This window comes from Vicia villosa, linkage group LG6 (genome assembly GCF_029867415.1).
Source record: "Vicia villosa cultivar HV-30 ecotype Madison, WI linkage group LG6, Vvil1.0, whole genome shotgun sequence".
NCBI lineage: Eukaryota > Viridiplantae > Streptophyta > Magnoliopsida > Fabales > Fabaceae > Vicia > Vicia villosa.
The window spans coordinates 132,872,878-132,894,346 of NC_081185.1; the positions used below are offsets into that span (position 1 = coordinate 132,872,878).

The 21,469-nt window shown below is 34.3% G+C and overlaps 1 protein-coding gene across 3 annotated transcripts; it reads left to right on the forward strand.

Moving 5' to 3' along the window:
* Positions 1-2,766: 2,766 nt before the first annotated feature.
* LOC131610055 (CLIP-associated protein-like) lies at positions 2,767-19,663 on the forward strand. 3 transcript variants are annotated; one of them, XM_058881921.1, is made up of 21 exons: positions 2,767-3,452; positions 4,712-4,867; positions 4,964-5,026; positions 5,644-5,712; positions 5,889-6,048; positions 6,924-7,082; positions 8,114-8,211; positions 8,504-8,578; positions 8,655-8,723; positions 8,810-8,895; positions 8,963-9,080; positions 10,566-10,664; positions 10,747-11,104; positions 11,252-13,065; positions 13,857-13,958; positions 16,565-16,669; positions 16,836-16,913; positions 17,000-17,068; positions 17,192-17,260; positions 17,748-17,849; positions 19,064-19,663. In XM_058881921.1, the coding sequence occupies exons 1-21, from the start codon at positions 3,120-3,122 to the stop codon at positions 19,223-19,225; spliced, it is 4,344 nt and encodes a 1,447-aa protein (XP_058737904.1). In that variant the 5' UTR covers positions 2,767-3,119; the 3' UTR covers positions 19,226-19,663. The 3 variants fall into 3 exon arrangements, with proteins under 3 accessions (XP_058737904.1, XP_058737902.1, XP_058737903.1); XM_058881919.1 differs by having other exon boundaries at positions 2,768-3,452; positions 6,921-7,082; XM_058881920.1 differs by having other exon boundaries at positions 2,769-3,452; positions 6,921-7,082; positions 16,839-16,913.
* The last annotated feature ends 1,806 nt before the right edge of the window (positions 19,664-21,469 follow it).

Genomic DNA, 21,469 nt, shown 5'->3' on the forward strand with positions numbered 1-21,469 from the left:
TTGGTAGTAAATTGGTGGGAAATGATATTTCATCATCAATGAAGGAATTATTCTTGAGAATAAGGTCTAAAAAATGATTGGAAATAGATCAAGATAAAGCAGAGATCTTTAAGAAGTCACCCCTCTAAACTATGTAAGAGTGTTAGGATTTTATTTAAACATGTTGGATTTTACAAAAGTTTTATCAAGAATTTTTTCAAGATAACCTAACCTCTTTGTTAGTCGCAATAATATTATATAACATTGGATGACATAAAAGCCCCCGTTGATGCCCAAATGACCTACAACACCATTTAAAATATATTGTGGTGTTTGTCTTTCACAAAAAAAATACCTAAAAAATGCAAATCCAATACTAATCAACTGACTTTCCTACTACATGAACATGACCTAAAAAATTGGGGATGAAAATTGAGTAAAGAGCTAGGTGGCATACCATATATCATGTATTTATAGTGATAACACCATTTTCGTGAGTTATCTAAGTTCCTCATAGTTAAGTTTATCACTTGAATCTTAGATGGTTAACATTAGTTTTAAGTGTTTTTAGGTAAATTGTGATGTTTTGTAGCTGAGCCTACTATGTGCTCCATCTTTGTATTTTCCTTGGTTTTAATATTTTGAAGGATTAGTCAATCTGATGAGTGGTGTCACGAAAAATCTTTATTGTTGATTTCCAATTAACTTAATGTTAAAAGATATTGGTTAATGTGGCGACACCTGAAGCAAAAACTAAATTTGAGAAGATTCTATAAGTTGAACAAGTGTTGAGTTGTCAAGCTAACATATAAGGATAAAAATCTGCCAAAAGAATTAGAGTTGTCACTCTATGTACATTGTATTATACTATCCTAAGACATGTAGTACCTCTAAAGGAAGGGACATGCTTTATTCTTAGGCCAACATTTATGGATAATTAAAATAGGCCCAAGAATGGAAAATAAAGTTTTAAATAAACAGAAAACTTAGGGAATTACTTTTTCCATCATAAGCATTGCTCCCCCACCGTAGTGAAAAACCAAAATTGCCCTTACAATTCATAAATGCATCTCTGGACGCACCCCATTCATATACAACTCATTTGTTTTGAACCAGGGCCTAAGGTTATGTCAAAAAATAATACAGAAATGCATCTTCGTATAACTTAAGGAGATGCATATCCAGACATTTTTTTAATCAAATTCGCGCCGAAGTCTATCCTCTTTTCTCATTTCACTTTTACTCTCTCAACTCACAAACTCTCCCAACTCACAAACTCTCAGTTTTTTCAATGTTTCATCTATATAATGCTTGTGTGATTTAATTATAGGCATTATGATTAATAACCAAGCTAGTTTGAGGCACGACAGAGTTATGTAACATGCATCGGTTCAGAGGGAAAGAGCCTGAGTGTCGCAAGCACCAGTCGGTTCTAATTCACTTGATGGGAAGCGTCAAGTTCTTGGTCTCATGCATCCCCTCCTTCATCTTCCTGGAGGAGGCAAGTGTCACATCCTGATGCCCGATAAGCTCCACTAGTATAGGTTGAGGTACCCTAGGCACCCATGCACTCCAGAGATTTGGAGAAGGCCTGTTCGACTTATCGCCACTATTTCTATATCCGAATCATGTTGCTAGGCATATGTGACTAAGAGGTAAAATTCAATTGTATTCATTCTTTAAAATACATGTGTTATAATATTCGATATTTTTAGCGATGATTTATTTTTCAACAGGACCTTGATGCTTTAAAATGCATTAACCATGGCCGAAATATTGCGGGTCCTACGCATCCTCATGATTAGTGGTTTTAGGATGTGCTGCAACTATATGGGCCACGAGACATATGCAAGACCAGGTATATTACGATTAAACATGGTATGCTATCCGTGTTTGTTAAGAGATGGCATTCTGAGATGTCATATTTTCATCTTCCACATGGTGAGACGTCTATCACCCTGAACGATGTCTCATGCCTGCTGCATCTTCCGATAAGGGAAATATTATTAGACCACGACAATATTATTAGAGATGAGGCATTAGAGATGATGGTGACATACCTGGGAGCTGACCCAGGGCTTGCCCTGAAGGAGATAGAAGACATCCGAGGATTATATGCATATCAGCTGACATGTTGTACTTACTTGACATGTCCGTTTTTGTGATGCTGATGGGCAGATTATTCAGCATAAAGCATACACATTAAGAGCATACATGTCGTACTCGCTTGACATATGTCCGTTTTTGTGGACAAGAGTGCCACTTATGGGATATCCATTTTTGGAATTACTTCAATCGGTTAAATATGTTTTTGATCGCTACAAAATTGCCAAATTTAACTTTTAATCTTTATAAAAAAAGTCATGTTTTAGTCTCTACAAAATTATTTAAACACGTAATTTTAATCTCTATAGAAGGACTAACATTATGCAAAAATAATTTTATAAAAACTAAAATAAGACAAATTTAAGATATTTAAAAAGGACAACAACATATTTAACCTTAATTCAATTGTTTATTTATTTACTTTTATAAAAGCTATATATTTTTTTAATTTACAAAAAGCATAAAGATAAGATGAAGCGGGTATTTTTTAAAAAGGTCTTCCTAATTTTTATTTTAACAATTTTTTTTTTTTGCTTTTCGCACCCTAATTTTTAGAAGAATGAAATCCGTAATAATTCAAATTTCGTGTTAAGAGATCATAACACTTAGCATGAAGTCGTCGGTATTTCAACAATTTTGTTACCAAATACCAATACATTATACAGCGTAAAGCAATCAGTTACGTGAGCAACAGTGGTACAAAGGGTAAATTCAAAGTAGAAGAATGGTAAAATTTTCCACAACCACACCCGCAAAAGCATAACACAACACAAAGCATAGTGTTAATTTTCCTTTCAATTTCATTCATCAGCATCTCTCTCTCTCTCCACTGTCTCTCTCGTGCCAGTATTTCTCTTTCTCTTGAATTTGACGGCTCCGCTAAATTAAGCGGCAAACAACCAATCTCACACCGGTTTCCAACTCTCCATCCTTTCCCGTTTCTCTAACGTCCTTCCAAATTCAGTTTCTCCCTTTAACCGCAACCACAACCGCTCAACTTTACAAACTAACAACAGATCTGAAACAGATCCAAAATGGAGGAAGCGTTGGAACTCACACGCGCCAAAGACACCAAAGAAAGGATGGCCGGTGTGGAGCGTCTCTACCAACTTCTAGAAGCTTCTAGAAAGAGTCTCACCTCTTCTGAAGTTACTTCGCTCGTTGATTGCTGCATCGATCTTTTGAAGGATAACAACTTCCGTGTCTCTCAGGGCGCGCTTCAGTCTCTCGCCTCCGCGGTTGTTCTCTCCGGCGAGCATTTTAAGCTTCATTTTAACGCTCTTCTTCCGGCCGTTGTTGACCGTCTCGGTGATGCTAAACAGCCTGTCCGTGATGCTGCGCGGCGATTGCTTCTCACGCTCATGGAGGTTTAACTTTTACTCTTTGTTATCGATGCCGTAGTGCTGACCTTACTTGATTTTACCTTTAATTGAATTTTAATTCAAATTTGAGTGGTAATTAACGGTGGAAAATTATGATGGATAAGTTTGAGTATACTCAAGTGGAGACTCCACGGCGTCTAAATTGTTCGAAATTTTGCATGAAAGTTTTTACTCTTTATTGTTTGGTTGAGTATATCAAGTGGAGACTCGTGGTTCTGGATAGAAAATTATGACGGAAGTTGATTCATACAGACGATCTCACTTAGTGGGATAAAGCGGATTGTGTTGTGTTGCTTGTTTGAATTTATTGGCTAGTACTGTGTTTTCTTGATTTAATTAGCACGGTTAGGTCTTCAATTGTAGTGGAGGACGTCTTTCGGATCATTTTGAGTTGTTCCCTTCATTAGTTAAAGGTTCTTTAGGGTCATTTTGAGCTGTTCTCTTCATTAATTAGGTCTTCAATTGTAGTCAAGGACGTCATTAGGATCATTTTGAGTTCTTCTCTTCATTAATTAAAGGTTCTATCGAAATTCCACGATATGATTCATAGCTTCATCACAGAAAATACACTCTAGAATCGTGTTTTAAATTGTTTTGTCTCTAACCACAATAAAATAATTAATGTTAGACCATTGAATTATTATTTTGTAACTTTTTTTACTGTATCTAATTCCAGATGAGCAATACGAAACACTTAAGTAAATGTCTTCAAGTAACGTTGCAGAAGAAAATGCACGCAGGATTTCATTTTCTGTAAAAATTAAATTTGTCTTGTGCATATTACCTAGTGATATTGATAGCCATGCTCTCTATTAAGTTTACAAAAAATATGTAGCTACAGAGTGACTGTTTAGGGAAAATAATCGTTTCTAATATGGCATATGGCGAACAGGTTAATCTGGAAGGTAGAATTGCTATGTCTTATAGATCCACTTGATTTATTGCATAATGTAGAAAGCATAGCCATCAATATCACTAGGTAATATGTATAAGCTTGTAATTTATCACCAAATGAATGTAGTTTCACATGGACAGTCTGTCAAAGTTGGATTTATCTACTGTTTGACCTTTTTGAAGGTTGAGTGTTTCTTTTATGCTGCCATGCTGCATCTCTCCCTAATAGTAAAATGCACAACGTTTCATGTGTATTCTGGAGTTTATGTTCTGTTCTGCTTGCATTCTGAAAATGATTTTTTTGTACCTTTATTTTGGCATTCATTTTCAAATATTATTGTTATTTGCAGGTTTCTTCTCCTACAATAATTGTTGAAAGAGCAGGATCCTCAGCTTGGGCGCATAAAAGCTGGAGAGTCAGAGAGGAATTTACTAGAACTGTAACATCTGCAATAAATCTATTTTCATCTACCGAACTTCCACTTCAACGGGCTATCCTACCTCCTGTATTAACTTTTACAAATAAGCAGCGTCTTTCTTCGTACGATTAAATAGTTGTAGGATCTGATACTAATTCCTTCCAATACATGATCAATTGTCAGGTTTTGCAGTTGCTGAGTGACCCAAATCTTGCTGTTAGGGAAGCTGCTATTTTGTGCATTGAGGTAAGTATGGCTTATTTTGTATTGTATATTTTAACTAAAGGGTTAGGTGCCAATGGCATTATTGAGTTTATGTTAGCTACTAAAAAGGGTTATGCCATATCAAATCAATAGTTAATTTTAAATTTTCATAATCTTAATTTTAGCTAAAAGTAAAAAAATAATTGCTTGTATTGCTTTTTGCTTTTAGATGAAAAAATTAAACCAATGACATAGATATAGAAGAATAAAAATATGGAAGTGGGTATAATGTAGGACATGGTTGGATCTTTGAATTATGCTAAGTTGTGGTTTTTGGTTATTCTATAATCTCAAAGCATATTTTGTTTACTAAAATTTATGTTATTTTTCAAGGCCTGTTGCATGTGAATTTCATTGCTTTAATATTGAGAATGGATCTGGTGCTGATTTGTTCTTTTGAAAGTTTGAACTTATCCATTGATGGAAATTTGCTTGTTCTGCATATCATAAACAACTCGATTACGTTTATCTTATTTTATTTGACACTTCGGAAATTTTATCATGATGCAATACACCCAGCTCCTGAGGCTAGCAATTGTGGTTATTTAAATACAGTGAATGTTATTGTTAGTGCATTTCTTTGACATTCTCTTTTACAGGAAATGTATAAACAAGCTGGACCTCAATTTCGTGATGAGCTTCACCGCTACAATCTTCCTTCATCTTTGGTATATGTCAAACAAGAATTGATTTCCCGACTGTTTTTTTCTTATAAATATCTACCCACACAAACACATTTAAACTTATGGATTTGGACCTTTGAAGGTCGATTTACATTTTAATGTCAGCTATTGTGTGAGTTTATTAATTATATATCCATACCGTTGCATCATTTTGGTTTCAGGTGAAAGATATTAATGCCAGGCTCGAGGGGATTCAACCAAATGTTCGCTCTTCAAATGGTATTCAAAGTGGTTATGTTAGTGGAGAAATTAAGCCTTTGAATCCCAAGAAAAGTAGTCCAAAGGCGAAAAGTTCTTCAAGGGAAGCCTCTCTTTTTGGAGGTTAGAATATCTGCAATTCTTTGATCACAAACATTTCTATGTTAATTTAGTATCAATACAATTTTATACACGCATTGCGGATTTATCTTATGCATGATTTTCCTCTTTTACAGGTTAAATAATTGTATATATTTTCTTAGCTTTATGAAAAATTGTTCGTTTGAGATAGTTGCATGATAATGACATTACCGGGGCATACTTTCAAAATTTTATGATGCTGTATATGTGAAGAGGGGACGTGTTTGTTTAGTAGATCCCATTTTTGGGTTTGAGTTTATACTAGTTTATTTCCTTCTCTATCTTATCATTGAAGCTCTCATAACTTAATGTTAGAGCTTTTAGTTTTGATGATATGGGATGTTATTTCAATTGGCACTGGCTGTGTTGATTTTCCTTTTGTTTATTTGGTCAATTTCTTTTTGGAATTTTGGGATACTGTAGCTTACGTGCATCCTTGGGTAACTCCACAAGTTATGCCTGCATGATAATTGGGATTCTACCTTTAGCTTTAATTACCCTTTGCCAGGGGTCCGCCTACTTTTAGTTGTCAAATGGTGGATATTTTCTTCTGCACTTGTGAAAAGATTGACATGAGATGTAAGTGCAGAATGTGTAAAAACTTAGATTATTTTAGTGGTGAAACTTGGAATAAAATGATTGAAGGGGGAATGATATGGTTCAAACTTCAGAAGAGATAAGTAACATTCCTAGTTATAAGTTTGCAAAAAAGAATTCCACATTGCATGTAGTTAAATTCTTTGCATAGTCAAAAGTATGTTTTCAATACTTATCCATACCTTCTTAATTGGGATGGTGACACTTTAATTAATGAACTATTTAAATGTGCATTTTATTTGTTAAATCATGAGCAGCAGAAGGTGATGTCACGGAGAAACCCATAGACCCTATCAAGGTATACTCAGATAAGGAGTTAATCAGGGAAGTCGAGAAGATTGCATCTATCCTTGTGCCTGAAAAAGACTGGTCCATTCGTATTGCTGCTATGCAGAGAATTGAAGGTCTTGTTCTAGGAGGTTAGTGTTTCAAAATTCCTTTTCAGGATTGTGTACTGATCTTCATATGCTTATAATACAATATTAAGAACTTGTACCTGTCTTGGGTCTCTTAAGAGGGACAAAAGGTTGTTTTTGTAGAATATCTTTAACTTGAAGGACTAATTTGAAGGATGTTATTGGCAATGTTTTATGAATTTGGTTTTGGGTTTTTATGGGTGATAGAAACATAAGTTGAATAAATAAATGATAGAAAGGAAAATCAAATTCTATTAGGCTTGTTTGGCTTGACTTATTTAAGCTTATCTACATGCATAAACACTTGTTAGACTGTTTGAGAGAACTTTCGGAAACAACTTATGACATGTCCAGAAGTTGTTTTCGTCTTATTTTCATATAAGCTCTCCAGGATAACTTTTGAAAAAAGCTCTTAGCCTATATGCAAATAATTTGACTTTATTTTCTCTTTTGTTATAAACATAACATATTTATTAACACTTAGTCACTTATATGATAAGTTCTTATGCTAGAAGCGCTTAATTAAATTATTTATCCAAACAGGGCCTAAGACCAAAAACTACAGCTGTGAGGGATAAGAGTAAACTTTTGTCCCATTTAAAAAGGAGCATATCAGGATCCTAGTTCTACAATAAATTGATCGGATTTCAAAGCCGACATTTCAATGCTTCTATTATGTATTGAGTTATCTTTGTTTGTATATGTTGATATTTAAATATTATTTAAATGATGTAGGAATAATCTATAAATATATTGTAGAATGTTCTTAGCATATTCTTATGTAGTGAATGCTACAGAGTGTATAGTTGCCTAAATATAAAGTTTTTGTGACGCAGCCTGAATACACGCCTTATCCACATGCCTCTTGTATCTTCCTATTTTCTATCTAACGATAATGTTTTTCTTAATCAATTATTTTCTCTATATTTAAGGAAAGTAGCTCTACATTTATTGTAATTTTAATTGATTGGAGAGTTGTCTTTTTGTTTTGGTTTGTAATGATTTCTGAATTGTCATAATACTCTTCTTGTCAGGCGCTACTGATTATGCTTGTTTTCGTGGACTCCTGAAGCAACTTGGCGGACCTTTAAGTACACAATTGTCAGACAGAAGATCTAGCATTGTAAAGCAGGTGATCCAACATTTTTATTGTATTATATTGTCATTATTTAACAATAGTGTTTTTGTTTGTTAGTTAGAAATAACTGTACCGTGTCAAGGTGAAAGTTTGATTTCTTGTTCATCCTTTTCTATTTTAACACCGAGGTTTGTGAATTATCTCTGTTGAAGGCTTGAAGCAATCCTGCTTTGTGTATCTTATAGTGAAAAGTTCATTTATTCGTGGACCTTGTCATAGGTGAGGTTCTTGTTATATTTAATACTAATACCAATCTAATTTTAGCTTGTTGTTTACTGTATTATAGGCTTGCCATTTATTGTGCTTTTTGTCAAAGGAACTCCTGGGCGACTTTGAAGCATATGCTGAAATGTTTATACCAGTAAGTTCAACCAGTTATCTTTGGTTGTCATGATTGTGATACTTTCAAAACTATTGATTCTTGATCTGATAATCAGGTCCTTTTCAAGCTGGTTGTGATTACTGTGCTTGTAATTGCAGAGTCTGCAGATAACTGCATAAAAACGGTAATGTAATCCTAATGATATAATTGTTTGCATCTTTTTATGTCTTTTACTTGTTTCATTTTCACCTTTGTCATCTATCTTTCCAGATGCTGCGCAACTGCAAAGTTCCTCGCGTGCTTCCTCGTATAGCAGATTGTGCTAAAAATGACCGCAATGCAATACTTCGTGCAAGGTATGGATTGTCAACTATTGAAATGATACAAGAATTTTTTGGGTTTTTATAACTTTTTGTATTGTAGGTGTTGTGAATATGCTCTTTTGGTCCTAGAACATTGGCCGGATGCACCAGAAATACTTCGTTCAGCTGAGTTATATGAGGATATGATAAAGTGTTGCGTTTCAGATGCAATGAGTGAGGTAGAATTATAGTTTCAGGTTATTTGGCATTTAGTAAATATTTATGCATTGAAGTTGTAAATTTGACTAGCTTTTTCGTTGGACTGTTCTTCTCTCTGAGCTATGAATAATAATTTACACAACTTTGGTTGGGGTGTGTGTTTGGTTAGGAATAATTAAAATTCTGAAAAATTTGCATCAATAAAATTCATGCAAAAAAGCTGTGTCGCCGAAGAAAGGGGTCTGTTGATCTGTTCAATGCTATGTGTGTATAAACCTGCACCGCACATGCAGAAATGTAATGACTAGATCAGTTTTACTTTTCCAACATGAACATAGAGAGAAATAAGCATCCAAAAGGAAGTTGTTGTGTGAAACTCACTACTCTCACCGCATTTGGTTAGGAATAATTAAAATTCTGAAAAATATGCATCAATAAAATTCATGCAAAAATGCTGTGTCGCCGAAGAAAAGGGCCTGTTCAATGCTATGTGTGTATAAACCTGCACCGCACTTGCAGAAATGTAAGGACTAGATCAGTTTTACTTTTCCAACATGAACATAGAGAGAAATAAGCATCCAAAAGGAAGCTGTTGTGTGAAACTCACAACTCTCACCGCATTTGGTTAGGAATAATTAAAATTCTGAAAAATTTGTATCAATAAAATTCATGCAAAAATGCTGTGTCGCCGAAGAAAGGGTCTGTTCAATGCTATGTGTGTATAAACCTGCACCGCACTTGCAGAAATGTAATGACTAGATCAGTTTTACTTTTCCAACATGAACATAGAGAGAAATAACATCCAAAAGGAAGCTGTTGTGTGAAACTCACTACTCTCCTGCTGTTATGTTATGTCGCCTAGGCTCTGTTTGGATATCTTAAAAACAAACGGAGTGGAATGGAACAGAATAGAGGTTCCATTCCCTTGTTTGGATATTTTATGACAGAGCGGAACAAATTTCTTATCCCTCCCAAATCAGAGGGGAAGAAAATGGTGGGAATAAGTGATGAATTGAAATAAATACCACTCCATTCCATTCCGCTCCATCCAATTTTAAATAATCAAACGATGGAATTTTGTTATATTCCATGCCGTTTTATTCCTCCATATTCTATCTATCCAAACAAAGAAATTAGGGTGAGACATGAAATCATATTTTCTTGCATACATCTATGCTTTTTATCATTTGTAACACATTCTTTTAATTTTATTTTTTATTCTTCTATGTAAAAGGTGTCCAAATAATGTGTTTTTTTTATTCTGTTTTATTTTATAATGATTTTTGGTAAAATGTTTTGATAAATTATCATGCAGATCAGTTACTCTAAAGTCTAAACTATGATAGTTTACTGTATTATTTAGCAAGCCTTTTTATCTATCAAATTTCATATATAAACAGAAAGCTTCTAGTTATTTATTGACATTATGACATTGTTTATAGCAACCATATTACTGTTGCTATAGTACATGTGCATGCAAATGATTACTGTGTAAATTTTTTTAGGTACGGTCTACTGCAAGGATGTGCTACAGAATGTTTGCAAAAACTTGGCCAGAGCGTTGTCGTCGCCTATTTACATCCTTTGACCCTGTTATTCAACGGGTATACATTTATGATCTTGAGGGTGTTTTTCTTCCTTTATTTTGTTGTTCGAGTTATCTCTTAACGTGAATGTTAACTGCAGTTAATAAATGAAGAGGATGGAGGAATACACAAGCGACATGCTTCACCTTCCATTCGTGATAGAGGTACACTGATGTCTTTACCCAGTCAAGCCTCTGCTTCGTCTAATCCACCTGGTTATGGAACATCTGCAATTGTTGCAATGGATAGAAGTTCAAGTTTATCATCAGGGACATCTGTCTCCTCTGGCGTACTTCTTTCACAGGCTAAGTCACTTGGTAAGGGTACAGAACGTAGTTTGGAAAGTGTGTTGCATGCAAGCAAACAGAAGGTCACTGCTATTGAGAGCATGCTTAGAGGCTTGAATATATCTGATAAGCATAATCTATCGTCTCTTCGGTCATCAAGTTTGGATCTAGGTACCAAATAAGCTTGGCTGTTAAATATTTTTATTTTATTTTCAATTTTCAGGACTTTAAACTATTTGATGGTTGGTGGTAGTGGTGTGTTTCTTTTGTAAACTCTTCATGAACGGCTAAATTTTTCTCTTATTGCCCCTAGTGCAGAAGTTGACCCTCCATCGGCTCGTGATCCGCCTTTCCCAGCTGCTGTCTCTGCATCCAATCATTTGACAAGCTCTTCAACAACAGAACCTACTGCTTATGGTGTCTATAAAGGTAGTAACCGGAATGGTGGTCTGGGTTTGTCAGACATAATCACTCAAATTCAAGCTTCCAAAGATTCTGCCAAGTCATCATATCATAGTAATGTTGAAACCGAGCCATTACCATCATTATCCTCATATTCAACTAGAAGGCCTTCTGAAAGATTACATGAAAGAAGTTCTGTTGATGACATTAGTGACATTAGGGAGGCTAGGCGATTTACTAACCACAACACTGATAAGCAGTATCTGGATGCCCCTTACAGAGATGGAAACTTTAGAGAATCACATAATAGTTATGTGCCTAATTTTCAGAGGCCACTAGTGAGAAAGAATGTAGCCGGACGTATGTCTGCTGGCAGGAGGAGGAGTTTTGATGATAACCAGCTATCTCCTGCAGAGATGTCAGGTTATACAGATGGACCAGCATCTCTTCATGAAGCTTTGAGAGAAGGACTCAGGTCAGGTTCTGACTGGTCTTCTAGGGTTGCTGCCTTTAACTATCTTCACTCATTGTTGCAGCAAGGTCCAAAGGGAACTCTAGAAGTTGTTCAGAATTTTGAGAAGGTAATGAAGTTGTTTTTCCAGCACTTGGATGACCCTCACCATAAAGTTGCGCAGGCTGCTCTTTCAACACTAACAGATATTGTTCCGGCGTGTCGAAAGCCTTTTGAGGGTTACATGGAAAGAATACTACCACATGTCTTTTCTCGGTTAATTGATCCTAAAGAAGTTGTTAGGCAACCATGTTCAACAACATTGGAAGTTGTTAGCAAAACTTACAGTGTAGATTCTCTCTTACCTGCACTGTTACGTTCACTAGACGAACAAAGGTCTCCAAAGGCTAAATTGGCCGTGATTGAATTTGCAATCAATTCCTTTAACAAGCATACAATGAATGCAGAAGGCGCGGCTAATATTGGCATACTAAAATTGTGGCTTGCTAAGTTAACCCCTTTGGTTCATGACAAGAATACCAAGCTTAAAGAAGCAGCTATTACTTGCATTATATCAGTGTATACTCATTTTGATTCAATTGCAGTTCTTAATTTCATTCTGAGTTTGTCAGTGGAAGAACAAAATTCTTTGAGACGAGCCCTTAAACAGTACACTCCTCGCATTGAAGTAGAACTAATAAACTATATGCAGAATAAGAAAGAGCGACAACGATCCAAGTCTTCCTATGATCCATCTGATGTTGTAGGAACATCATCTGAAGATGGGTATGTTGGTTTCTCCAGAAAAACTCAATACCTTGGAAGATATTCGGTTGGTTCCCTAGATAGTGATGGTGGTCGGAAGTGGAGTTCCCAGGATTCAACTCTTTTGAAATCCAGTCTTGGTCCAGCAGCATCTGTTGAAAGAGAGGATCATAGTCATAATCATAACCATAACCTTGAGACTGACTCTAATTTGGACAGTCTTAGCTCAAAACCTAAAGATCTTGCATATTCAGTCAATCCAATGGGTCAAAATTTTGGCGCTCAATCTAGCCAACTTGGACAAGTGGACAGTAGAATGAATTTCGAGGGTCTTTCAACTCCTCGTCTAGATGTTAATGGTCTGATGTCATTAGATCGTTTAGATGTTGGTGATGGCTATGCACATGACGAAGAATTTTCTTCTGCATTGGAACCTAATTATCACTCAACTGAAGCTGTAAAGATTAATTCTATGACAGACACTGGGCCCAGCATTCCTCAAATTCTTCATACGGTGAGTTGTGCTACTGGTGGAGGACCAGTTGGTTTTTTAAATCTATTAGTTGAAAACAAAAGATTCCGTAGGAGATATAAAGAGTGGATGAGAGGAACTTGAAGGAAATGAACCATTCTCCATGAACAGCATAATGTAGTAAAAAAAGTAGGAAGTAAAAGAATCACATGCTCAAGTCATGGAAAATTGATCAAATAATCAAAGGAAGTAAACAATTTGTCAAAATACTGATAAAAGGAGAATGGTTTATCCTCAATTCCTCAAGGCTCTGTTTACCCAATGGAAAAAGTTATAAATGAATAAGTTCCTTAACTAAACCCCTTTAACTAGATAGCCAACTGCTCGAATAATCCCTGATTAAGTTTTCCTTTTCATCTATCCTAAACAAAAACAGAATCCCCTAACTGTCATTGGCTATAAAACCCACAAGGAAGCCAAGAACACAAAATCTAAAAGAAAGAATGGCCACCGTCATTTTTAAATCTTTAGCATTATGCTGCAGCTAGTAGGAGTGAACATAAGACAAAATTAAACCTTTGTATCCTCACCCTTCCCAAAACCTTGTTAATGAGCTGCAGGGAAATTGTCTACAGTAGTGCCAGTGGAACAAACCAAAATCTCTAGAATCAGCCTCGAGACTCTAAAAGCAGCCAAGTCAAGTTACATTGTAAAAACAAGTGTCTGCTAGTGGATACATTTTTATCCTGCTTAACAATTTTTTGGTTTATTTTGATAGTTGTATCATAAACTGTTTCACATAAAAACTCAAAAGATATAGTTATTCTACGTAGATATTCAATGCTAATGAGGGAAGCCATGTTTCAAGTAAACAGACTGCACTTCAACAGTTATTAGAAGCTTCTACTACAAATGATGAGTCTGTTTGGACCAAGGTATGCTTGATTTGATGTTGAGCGTTTCTCTTTCTTCTTGTCCCTATGTTTGGTTGTTATTGCTTATTTACCAAATGAACTCTATTTTGGAATGAAAAAGTTAATAACATCCATCAAATTTCATTAATCAAATTTGGCCTTTTGTTGTGTTACTAAATACTAATGTTGATTATTGGATAGTTAATATTGATATCAAGTAAGTCTTCTTGTATTTCTATCTTTGATACTGATGTTATAGGGTTTTATACACGGAGGAAAGAGAGAAATAAATACTTTGAATTCTGGTTATGTTTCATCACAATAGACCTAATGCTAACCTTCCTTTATTCTGCTATCGGACTCATTATTGTAAGTTCCTGGACAAACAAGATGGCTGGACTGATTATTAATCTGAAGAGCTCTTTGGCAAGGAATTCAGGATTTTAACAAAACATAAATAAAATTGAACTTGAGCTTGATGTGCAAATCAGGCCTAAATAAATCACACAACATGGAGAGCTGTTTGGATTCTTTGGAATGTTCTATAACCAGGAATATTTGGAAAATTTAAATCCATAAGAAAATTTAGGATACCCAAAAAAATATACCTTGAATTTGAAATTGAGCCAGATGTGTAACACAGCTACCATAAATAATTCATTCTGGCATGACTTATTTGTGAGATAGTGGAAGTTATCATTGGCATAATTCATAATGGGGAGACTGGTGTAAATTACTGTTAATTCATCACTGAATTAGAATAGTAAGACCAAATTGCATATGGGATAGCCTTGGCCAAAAATTTAATTTGGGAGAGTTGGGGCCAGAGAACATTTAGGATGGCCAGGGTTAAACTTAATTTAGGATAATCTGAAATCGAGATGAATTGGTCCAAGGCTGTGAAAAGTTTCAGAAGCAATAAAAAATGTATACGAACAGCCCGAAGAAAATAACCATGTAGATGATGTTTTCTTATAATCGATTTCTAGAATTAAGTAAGCTTGATGGAAAAATATGGTGGAAAGGACACAGGATGCTATCACACTTAAACCATACAATATTGAATTTGTAGGGTTTTAAGATGAGTAAGGAATATGGAAAATAATAAATACTTTAGATTGTGATTGTGGTTTAATTCAGAAGAGTATTCCTTAATATATTTTTTATACCAGTATTGGACTCCTAATTTTGATGAAATTTAAAGAAATATGGAATCATATCCAAAAGCGGTGTTTGTTTTTCAAGATATAAAATAACATTCTTGAAAATGATACTCGTAGGAAAATCATATATCGAAATTCTATTACCTAGGTAAGTTCAAAAACATGTTTTGAAGCATTTAACATTAATGGATAGATTTATATAATTTAATATGTAGCAGAAAAAGGTGGGAATGGAATTTATTATTTATAACATGGATATAATTTCAATTCCTATACCATGAGAGAGAAGATACCCACCCTTCATGGGAATAAAGATTGAAATAATTGTGGGAATCTTATTTACTTGGGAATTAATAATGCCTAAGGTGTTTTTTTGCAGAATTTTTCTCTATTTTCTAAAAATTGTAACAAACAGGAGAATGTAATGTTTTCACTTTAAATTACCTGGGAATGATTCTAGAAACCCTCAAACGAACACAAGAGAATAGTCTTATTGAAGTTTTAGGGTTTTATATAAAGTGAAGAGAGAAAGATTAAAGGCTTTATTATGTTTACTGCTTGATATCATTGAGGATTATGATTTGATACAAAAAGGCTAAACATCAACACTTATTTATATTACCACATGACTCAGAATTAACGGGACAACTGTTGGAAATTTCGCCTTCAAATTTTAAGAACTTGTTAGAGTCTAGAGGAGCTTTGGAAGAAACAACAGACTAAACGGACTAATGCTCCAATGCTCCAGGCAAGGTTGATCCTACATATGATCAGGGATGGGTCAGAAGATCGTGAATCTGGGATCGTTAAGATCCTACCAATTTTGCGAACTTATGTGTATTGCATATTTGTTCATAAATATACATATAAAACACGTAAGTTATTTATAAAAACTTCAACATTCAAATCACATCCAAAATACTTAAAATCAAAGATCACAAGATTCATAACACACCTATCACCAAAAAAAAAAGTTTCGCAACACACCAGGTAGATAATGAACAGATTGGCCGAGGAAATAAATGATTTGGTGGTTGTATTGGAAAGTTTTAAAAATTAATGGGATTAAGTAGGTATATTGGGAAGATTTTTAGAATATAATTTGGAGTTAAGGGGGAGTTAACAGGTAGATAATTCTGTTGCTGCATTCGTAGTATCCTTAGAATCTGGGCTTGGGGTCTAACCCAAACCACAAATCCGGTTTATAAAGTGAGGGTTTCTTAAGTGTTATAAACACTAAATATCTCTATAGGCAATATAGGATTAAGTACACCCTTCATATCTAGCACATGTATCAATGCTTGAGTTTTGACTATTTGTTTGTGCGCAATCAATCAATTGGTGTATAAATAGATAATTTCTGTTTGAATATGAGTAATATGTCTGGTTTAGTTAACAAAATTGCTCAATATATTTGGATTTTTTTTATCACTAAGTAATGGTCATTTTATGGTGTACTTGCAGTACTTCAATCAGATTTTGACAGTTGTGCTTGAGGTACTGGATGATTCGGATTCCTCAGTCAGAGAGCTTGCTCTTTCATTGATAGTAGAAATGCTAAAAAACCAGGTTTGTATTCCATTTTAAGCCATTTATTAGACAGCTGTTATCAGTACTTGGCACCATACATTTTTCTCCCTCTTTAAGTATAAGGCATTTTTTGGACTTCAATAATATCAAAAAAATAATCTCTAGTTTTCAAAATTACTATTTATTTTCTTACATTTATTTTTAGCAGAAAGATGCATTGGAGAATTCAGTTGAGATTGTAATTGAGAAGCTGCTTTATGTTACAAAAGATATTGTTCCTAAGGTAGCCGAAGTTGTCCTATTCTAGTTAGTCTTTTCTACTTATCCTTTATTTTCCTATAGTCTCAGTTTCTTTCATCCCTTATTCAGGTTTCAAATGAAGCAGAGCACTGTCTGACCATTGTTTTATCTCAGTATGATCCATTCAGATGTCTAAGTGTATGTATTTCTTGATTTTTTAATTCTGTAGCCACCTTATTCCCTGTAAAATGTTTGGGAAAAGAAAATGGGATTTCACCTTGTTAACTTAAAAGCTAATGCTCAATGTTTAAACTGTTTCAGGTTATTGCCCCTCTACTGGTTACCGAGGATGATAAAATGCTTGTCACTTGCATTAATTGCTTAACAAAGGTAATTGTCTCTTGAACAACCTTTTTACTATTTTGGAAATAAGCCATTGAACCAATGCTATATTTCAATATTGGGGGTATTGTGCCCATATGCTATACCAGTGTCCTGGTGATACTTGTAAAATATATCCCTCAAGTGTCCTTCATTTCTTATTTATTTTCTATCCCATGTTAATTAGCTACTACATTATATGAATAGCATAAACCAGTGAGTGATCCTTAAATTGGACATGAAGCTAAAAAACAGCATAAACCAGTGAATGATCCTTAAATTGGACTTGAAGCTTCAATCTAACCAGTGAGCTGTTCTAGCCTCCTCCGAATCATATCCAACCTTAGAGGATTCACTATATTTCCATATCTGTACCATACATCTACTACATGCCATTCTTCTTTAGAAGGGATCCATATTTATGCACAAATTAATTAGTTATGCGTTATAAACATTTATTGTGTAACAAATAACATCATATTATTCCTTTCTTCAGCTTGTGGGCAGGTTCACTCAGGAGGAACTGATGGCTCAGTTACCCTCGTTTCTACCTGCTCTTTTCGAAGCTTTTGGAAACCAAAGTGCAGATGTTCGTAAGGTACTTTGGGTCCTTTATCTGCAGTAATTTATGGCCCATCATCCCTTATATTTTTTGAAATTTGAAGTGATAATTTCTTGTCAGTCAAAGAACATTGTGATGTGGTGTATATGTAGTTATAACCACTTAATTGGCCAACAGAAAATCTGGTGCTTTAAACCTATTTGGCACCTACTTAAAACGAATTGGTACTATAAAATAGTGTCTCATACATTGATAAGAAATATATTTTGGGCAAGTAGACAACGGCGTCACTAATTGAAACATCTTGGATGATTGAGCAGAACCTGCTTTGTATTATATTAAATGCTGGACAATAAATATTCAATAAGTATAACTCAAAGTTGGGGATATGAGCATGGTTAGTTAAGTTTCCATACCTACGCACACAACAAGATAGGATTAGAAATGAAAGCATAAAGGATAAAGTTGGGTAACACTTATTGTCTCAAAAAAGGTTCAGTCTTGCCTTAGTGTGAAAAAGACTCGTAAAAGGGCATATGTGAAGAAGACAAGTACTAGTATTTGAGGTATGATTAGATTTAGAATAGTTCTTAAATGAGGCACCGGTAATATAATTCCATTGAGGATATTACCCATATATCATGTGTCCTTTTATTTATAAAAATAAATCCCGAATTAATTCCCCTCCCAATAAAAGAAGTTAATTTGCATACTTACCAGTTACCACCATCTCTATCTGCCACAACTGTCTCTGAAAAGTCACTACTTGCCCAATCATCCCATTGGAAGTACATTGTGTCTAATCATAAACATGTCTACGATATTCCAGCATAATTTGCCATGCCAAATGCATTAACAGAATAGAATGATCATTCTCTTCCGTTCTTAATTTTAGGGACTCATTTGAACAAAATCATTTTTGGAACTACTTATGCTTTCCATGTGTTGAGCACCTTGTATTTTGGTGAATATGATGGTGATTTGATCTAAACACCTGAACTTTGCATTGCACCGTCGTCCTAATATTATTTCTTTATATTTGTTTACTCTTGACAAAGTGATAAAATATAACTGAACATTAGTATTAGAAGAAAATGATAAATCCGACTGGTTCTATTCTTCGAATTTGGATTAAGGGTAATATTGTTATCGTTAGTAAATGCTAGTTTGTTTATTCTTACGTGTCCCTTGTTCCCTTTATATCCGGTTTGTTTTGTTGCTTATTTTATGTAAATGGTGCATGGTTGCAGACAGTTGTTTTCTGTTTGGTGGATATTTATATCATGCTTGGGAAAGCATTCTTGCCATATTTGCAAGGCCTCAACAGCACACAGTTGAAGCTGGTCACCATTTATGCAAATCGAATCTCACAAGCCAGGACGGGAAAAACAATTGATGCCGTTCATGATTAGCAGGTTCTTTGTGAATATTTATGCTTTTTGGGTGTTGTCTTCTTCATTGCTGTGCATTATGTATATTTGCGTGTGAGAACTTTAGAAGTGGATTTCAATTCTTTTACTCCCTCCTCACCTTTTTCTTTTTTCTATTTATATAGTTTGTTTTTTCCTTTCCTTTTTCCCTGCCAATGTTTGTTGGAATTGGGAGAGTGCTGGTGGTGGAATTTAGTGCGCAAATTGTAATCTACATTGAGAAAACATTATATTGATTGTATTGAGTGGTTTTCATAAAAGCTTCATTGGTTCAGTTTTGATTCCTCAAACGGTGAGCTTTGGATTTTTTTTTTGGGGTATGCATGTGCGAGCTAAAGAAGAAAAAGAAAAGGACTTGTAATGCATTACAGTTGTATGAATCAACTCTTGAATTTATCCGGTGAAAATATTTTATTTTAATATTGTTTTATTTGGACCGTTTCTTGTATAAATGTAAAGTGAAAAATAAAAATAAAAAACGGTTGAGTGAGATGAATTTTTAATAAAGTAATGTAACCCAAACTATTTTAGATATCAAATCATTTAGTTTTTCAGTGGGATATCTTAATAATAAAAGGGACTAACTACTGATTGAAAAGCAATATTTTGCCACTTTGAAGTTGTGCGCCTAACTACATAACTCTTGCTAAACTCCCTCTAGTAATTTGCTAACTAGTATATCAAAAACTATAATTCTATCATAGTATTTCGAGTCGATCAATTTAAATTACCTACAGTTTATATACACATTAAACCTAATAATGTTGGATGTGAGGGTGTACTGGAAAAATTAAGTCACATTTTGACAATTCGGGCTACCTACTACTTGTATCCACACGTCAAATCCTATAGGCTATAGTACTAAGTGGAGTGTATTGGAAAAAATTCAAGTATCACATTAAACTTAAAGCTTAATAAATATTTATATGAAGTGACACTCTTCACCTTACAATCTGATTTTGTAAGGATGAGTTATTCAAATTCTAATTATATTATGGTATTATGAATCTATCAATTGAGTTATCTATAATTCATGTATGTTCACAATGTCTAATAGTGTTAGATGTAAGAGAGTATTGAAAAAAATTAAGTCTCACGTATCTACGATTTGAGCCATCCGTAGTTCATATCTTGATGTGAGTGGGTGTATTGGAGAAACCCAAATTTCACATTAGTTAATGAATATCTCTTAATTTTACAAGTCAATTTTATAATGAAAAATTATGATAAACTCTATTTTTGAAAGGAAATACATTCTCATTATTAAAATTCACCACATTATTACGTTCTTGTTCCACTCAACCTAGAAAGGTGTCTCATTATTGAAATTCACCATATTGTTACGATCTTGCTCCACTCAACCTAGAAAAATGTCATACCAAATACATGTGCTTAAAACAATTTAATTTAAAATCGCCTCATAGTCTTTTCACGTGAAAATATATTACCATTATGCTCAGACTCCCTCTACTAATGTTGATATCTTTTACAATAGTCAACCCAAATGTTGACTAAGGATGATCATTAGAAGAAGCATGATCATTGATGGATACAATGAGTAGGAGCACACTCACTGAAATTGGTATGCTGAGATACTTTTCCTACAATACATAAAAAATCATTGAAGTTTGATACAACCGCGAACTATTTTTTCTTGGTACGAAGACAAAATCATAAAAAGCCATATAAAAGCCACATACAAGTGCGAAGTCTCATGTTTAAACTAACAATATCAACGTTGCCAATTGAATAGACCTTAGAACCAGCTGCTTATTATTTCTTAATGCAACCGGTTTCGGAGATACATCTTCGAACAAATTAAAATTTAACATATTTCTGAATCAGACTTTAAATCAATAAAAATAATTCGTTACATAGATACATATCTGAAATAATCTAATGTTTAACAATTAAAAGGCACATTCAAAAATACATTTTTGAAAATTGAGGGGTATTTTTAGAATTGTATAGGATACTTTTCGAATTTATAGTGGAGTTAAGAAATTCTCATTGTTTTTTTGGATAATCTAGGGGTGTTCGCGGTGCGGTTTGGGCGGTTTTAACGAAAAAAATCATCCGAACCGCAAGAGAAAAAATCGTGCAGTTTGGTTTGGTTCGATTGGCTTTTAAAAAAAATCCGAATCAAACCAAACTAATGCGGTTTGGTTTGGTTCGGTTGGTTCGATTTTTTACAAATATTTTATTGAACCATACATATACATATAG

Bases quoted from the DNA above. Each gene is read 5' to 3' on its own strand.
- LOC131610055 (XM_058881919.1), top strand. From the start codon at position 3,120: ATGGAGGAAGCGTTGGAACTCACACGCGCCAAAGACACCAAAGAAAGG. The intron at 6,049-6,920 runs GTTAGAATATCT...AATCATGAGCAG, and splicing joins GGAAGCCTCTCTTTTTGGAG to CAGAAGGTGATGTCACGGAG. The intron at 8,896-8,962 runs GTATGGATTGTC...TTTGTATTGTAG, and splicing joins AATGCAATACTTCGTGCAAG to GTGTTGTGAATATGCTCTTT.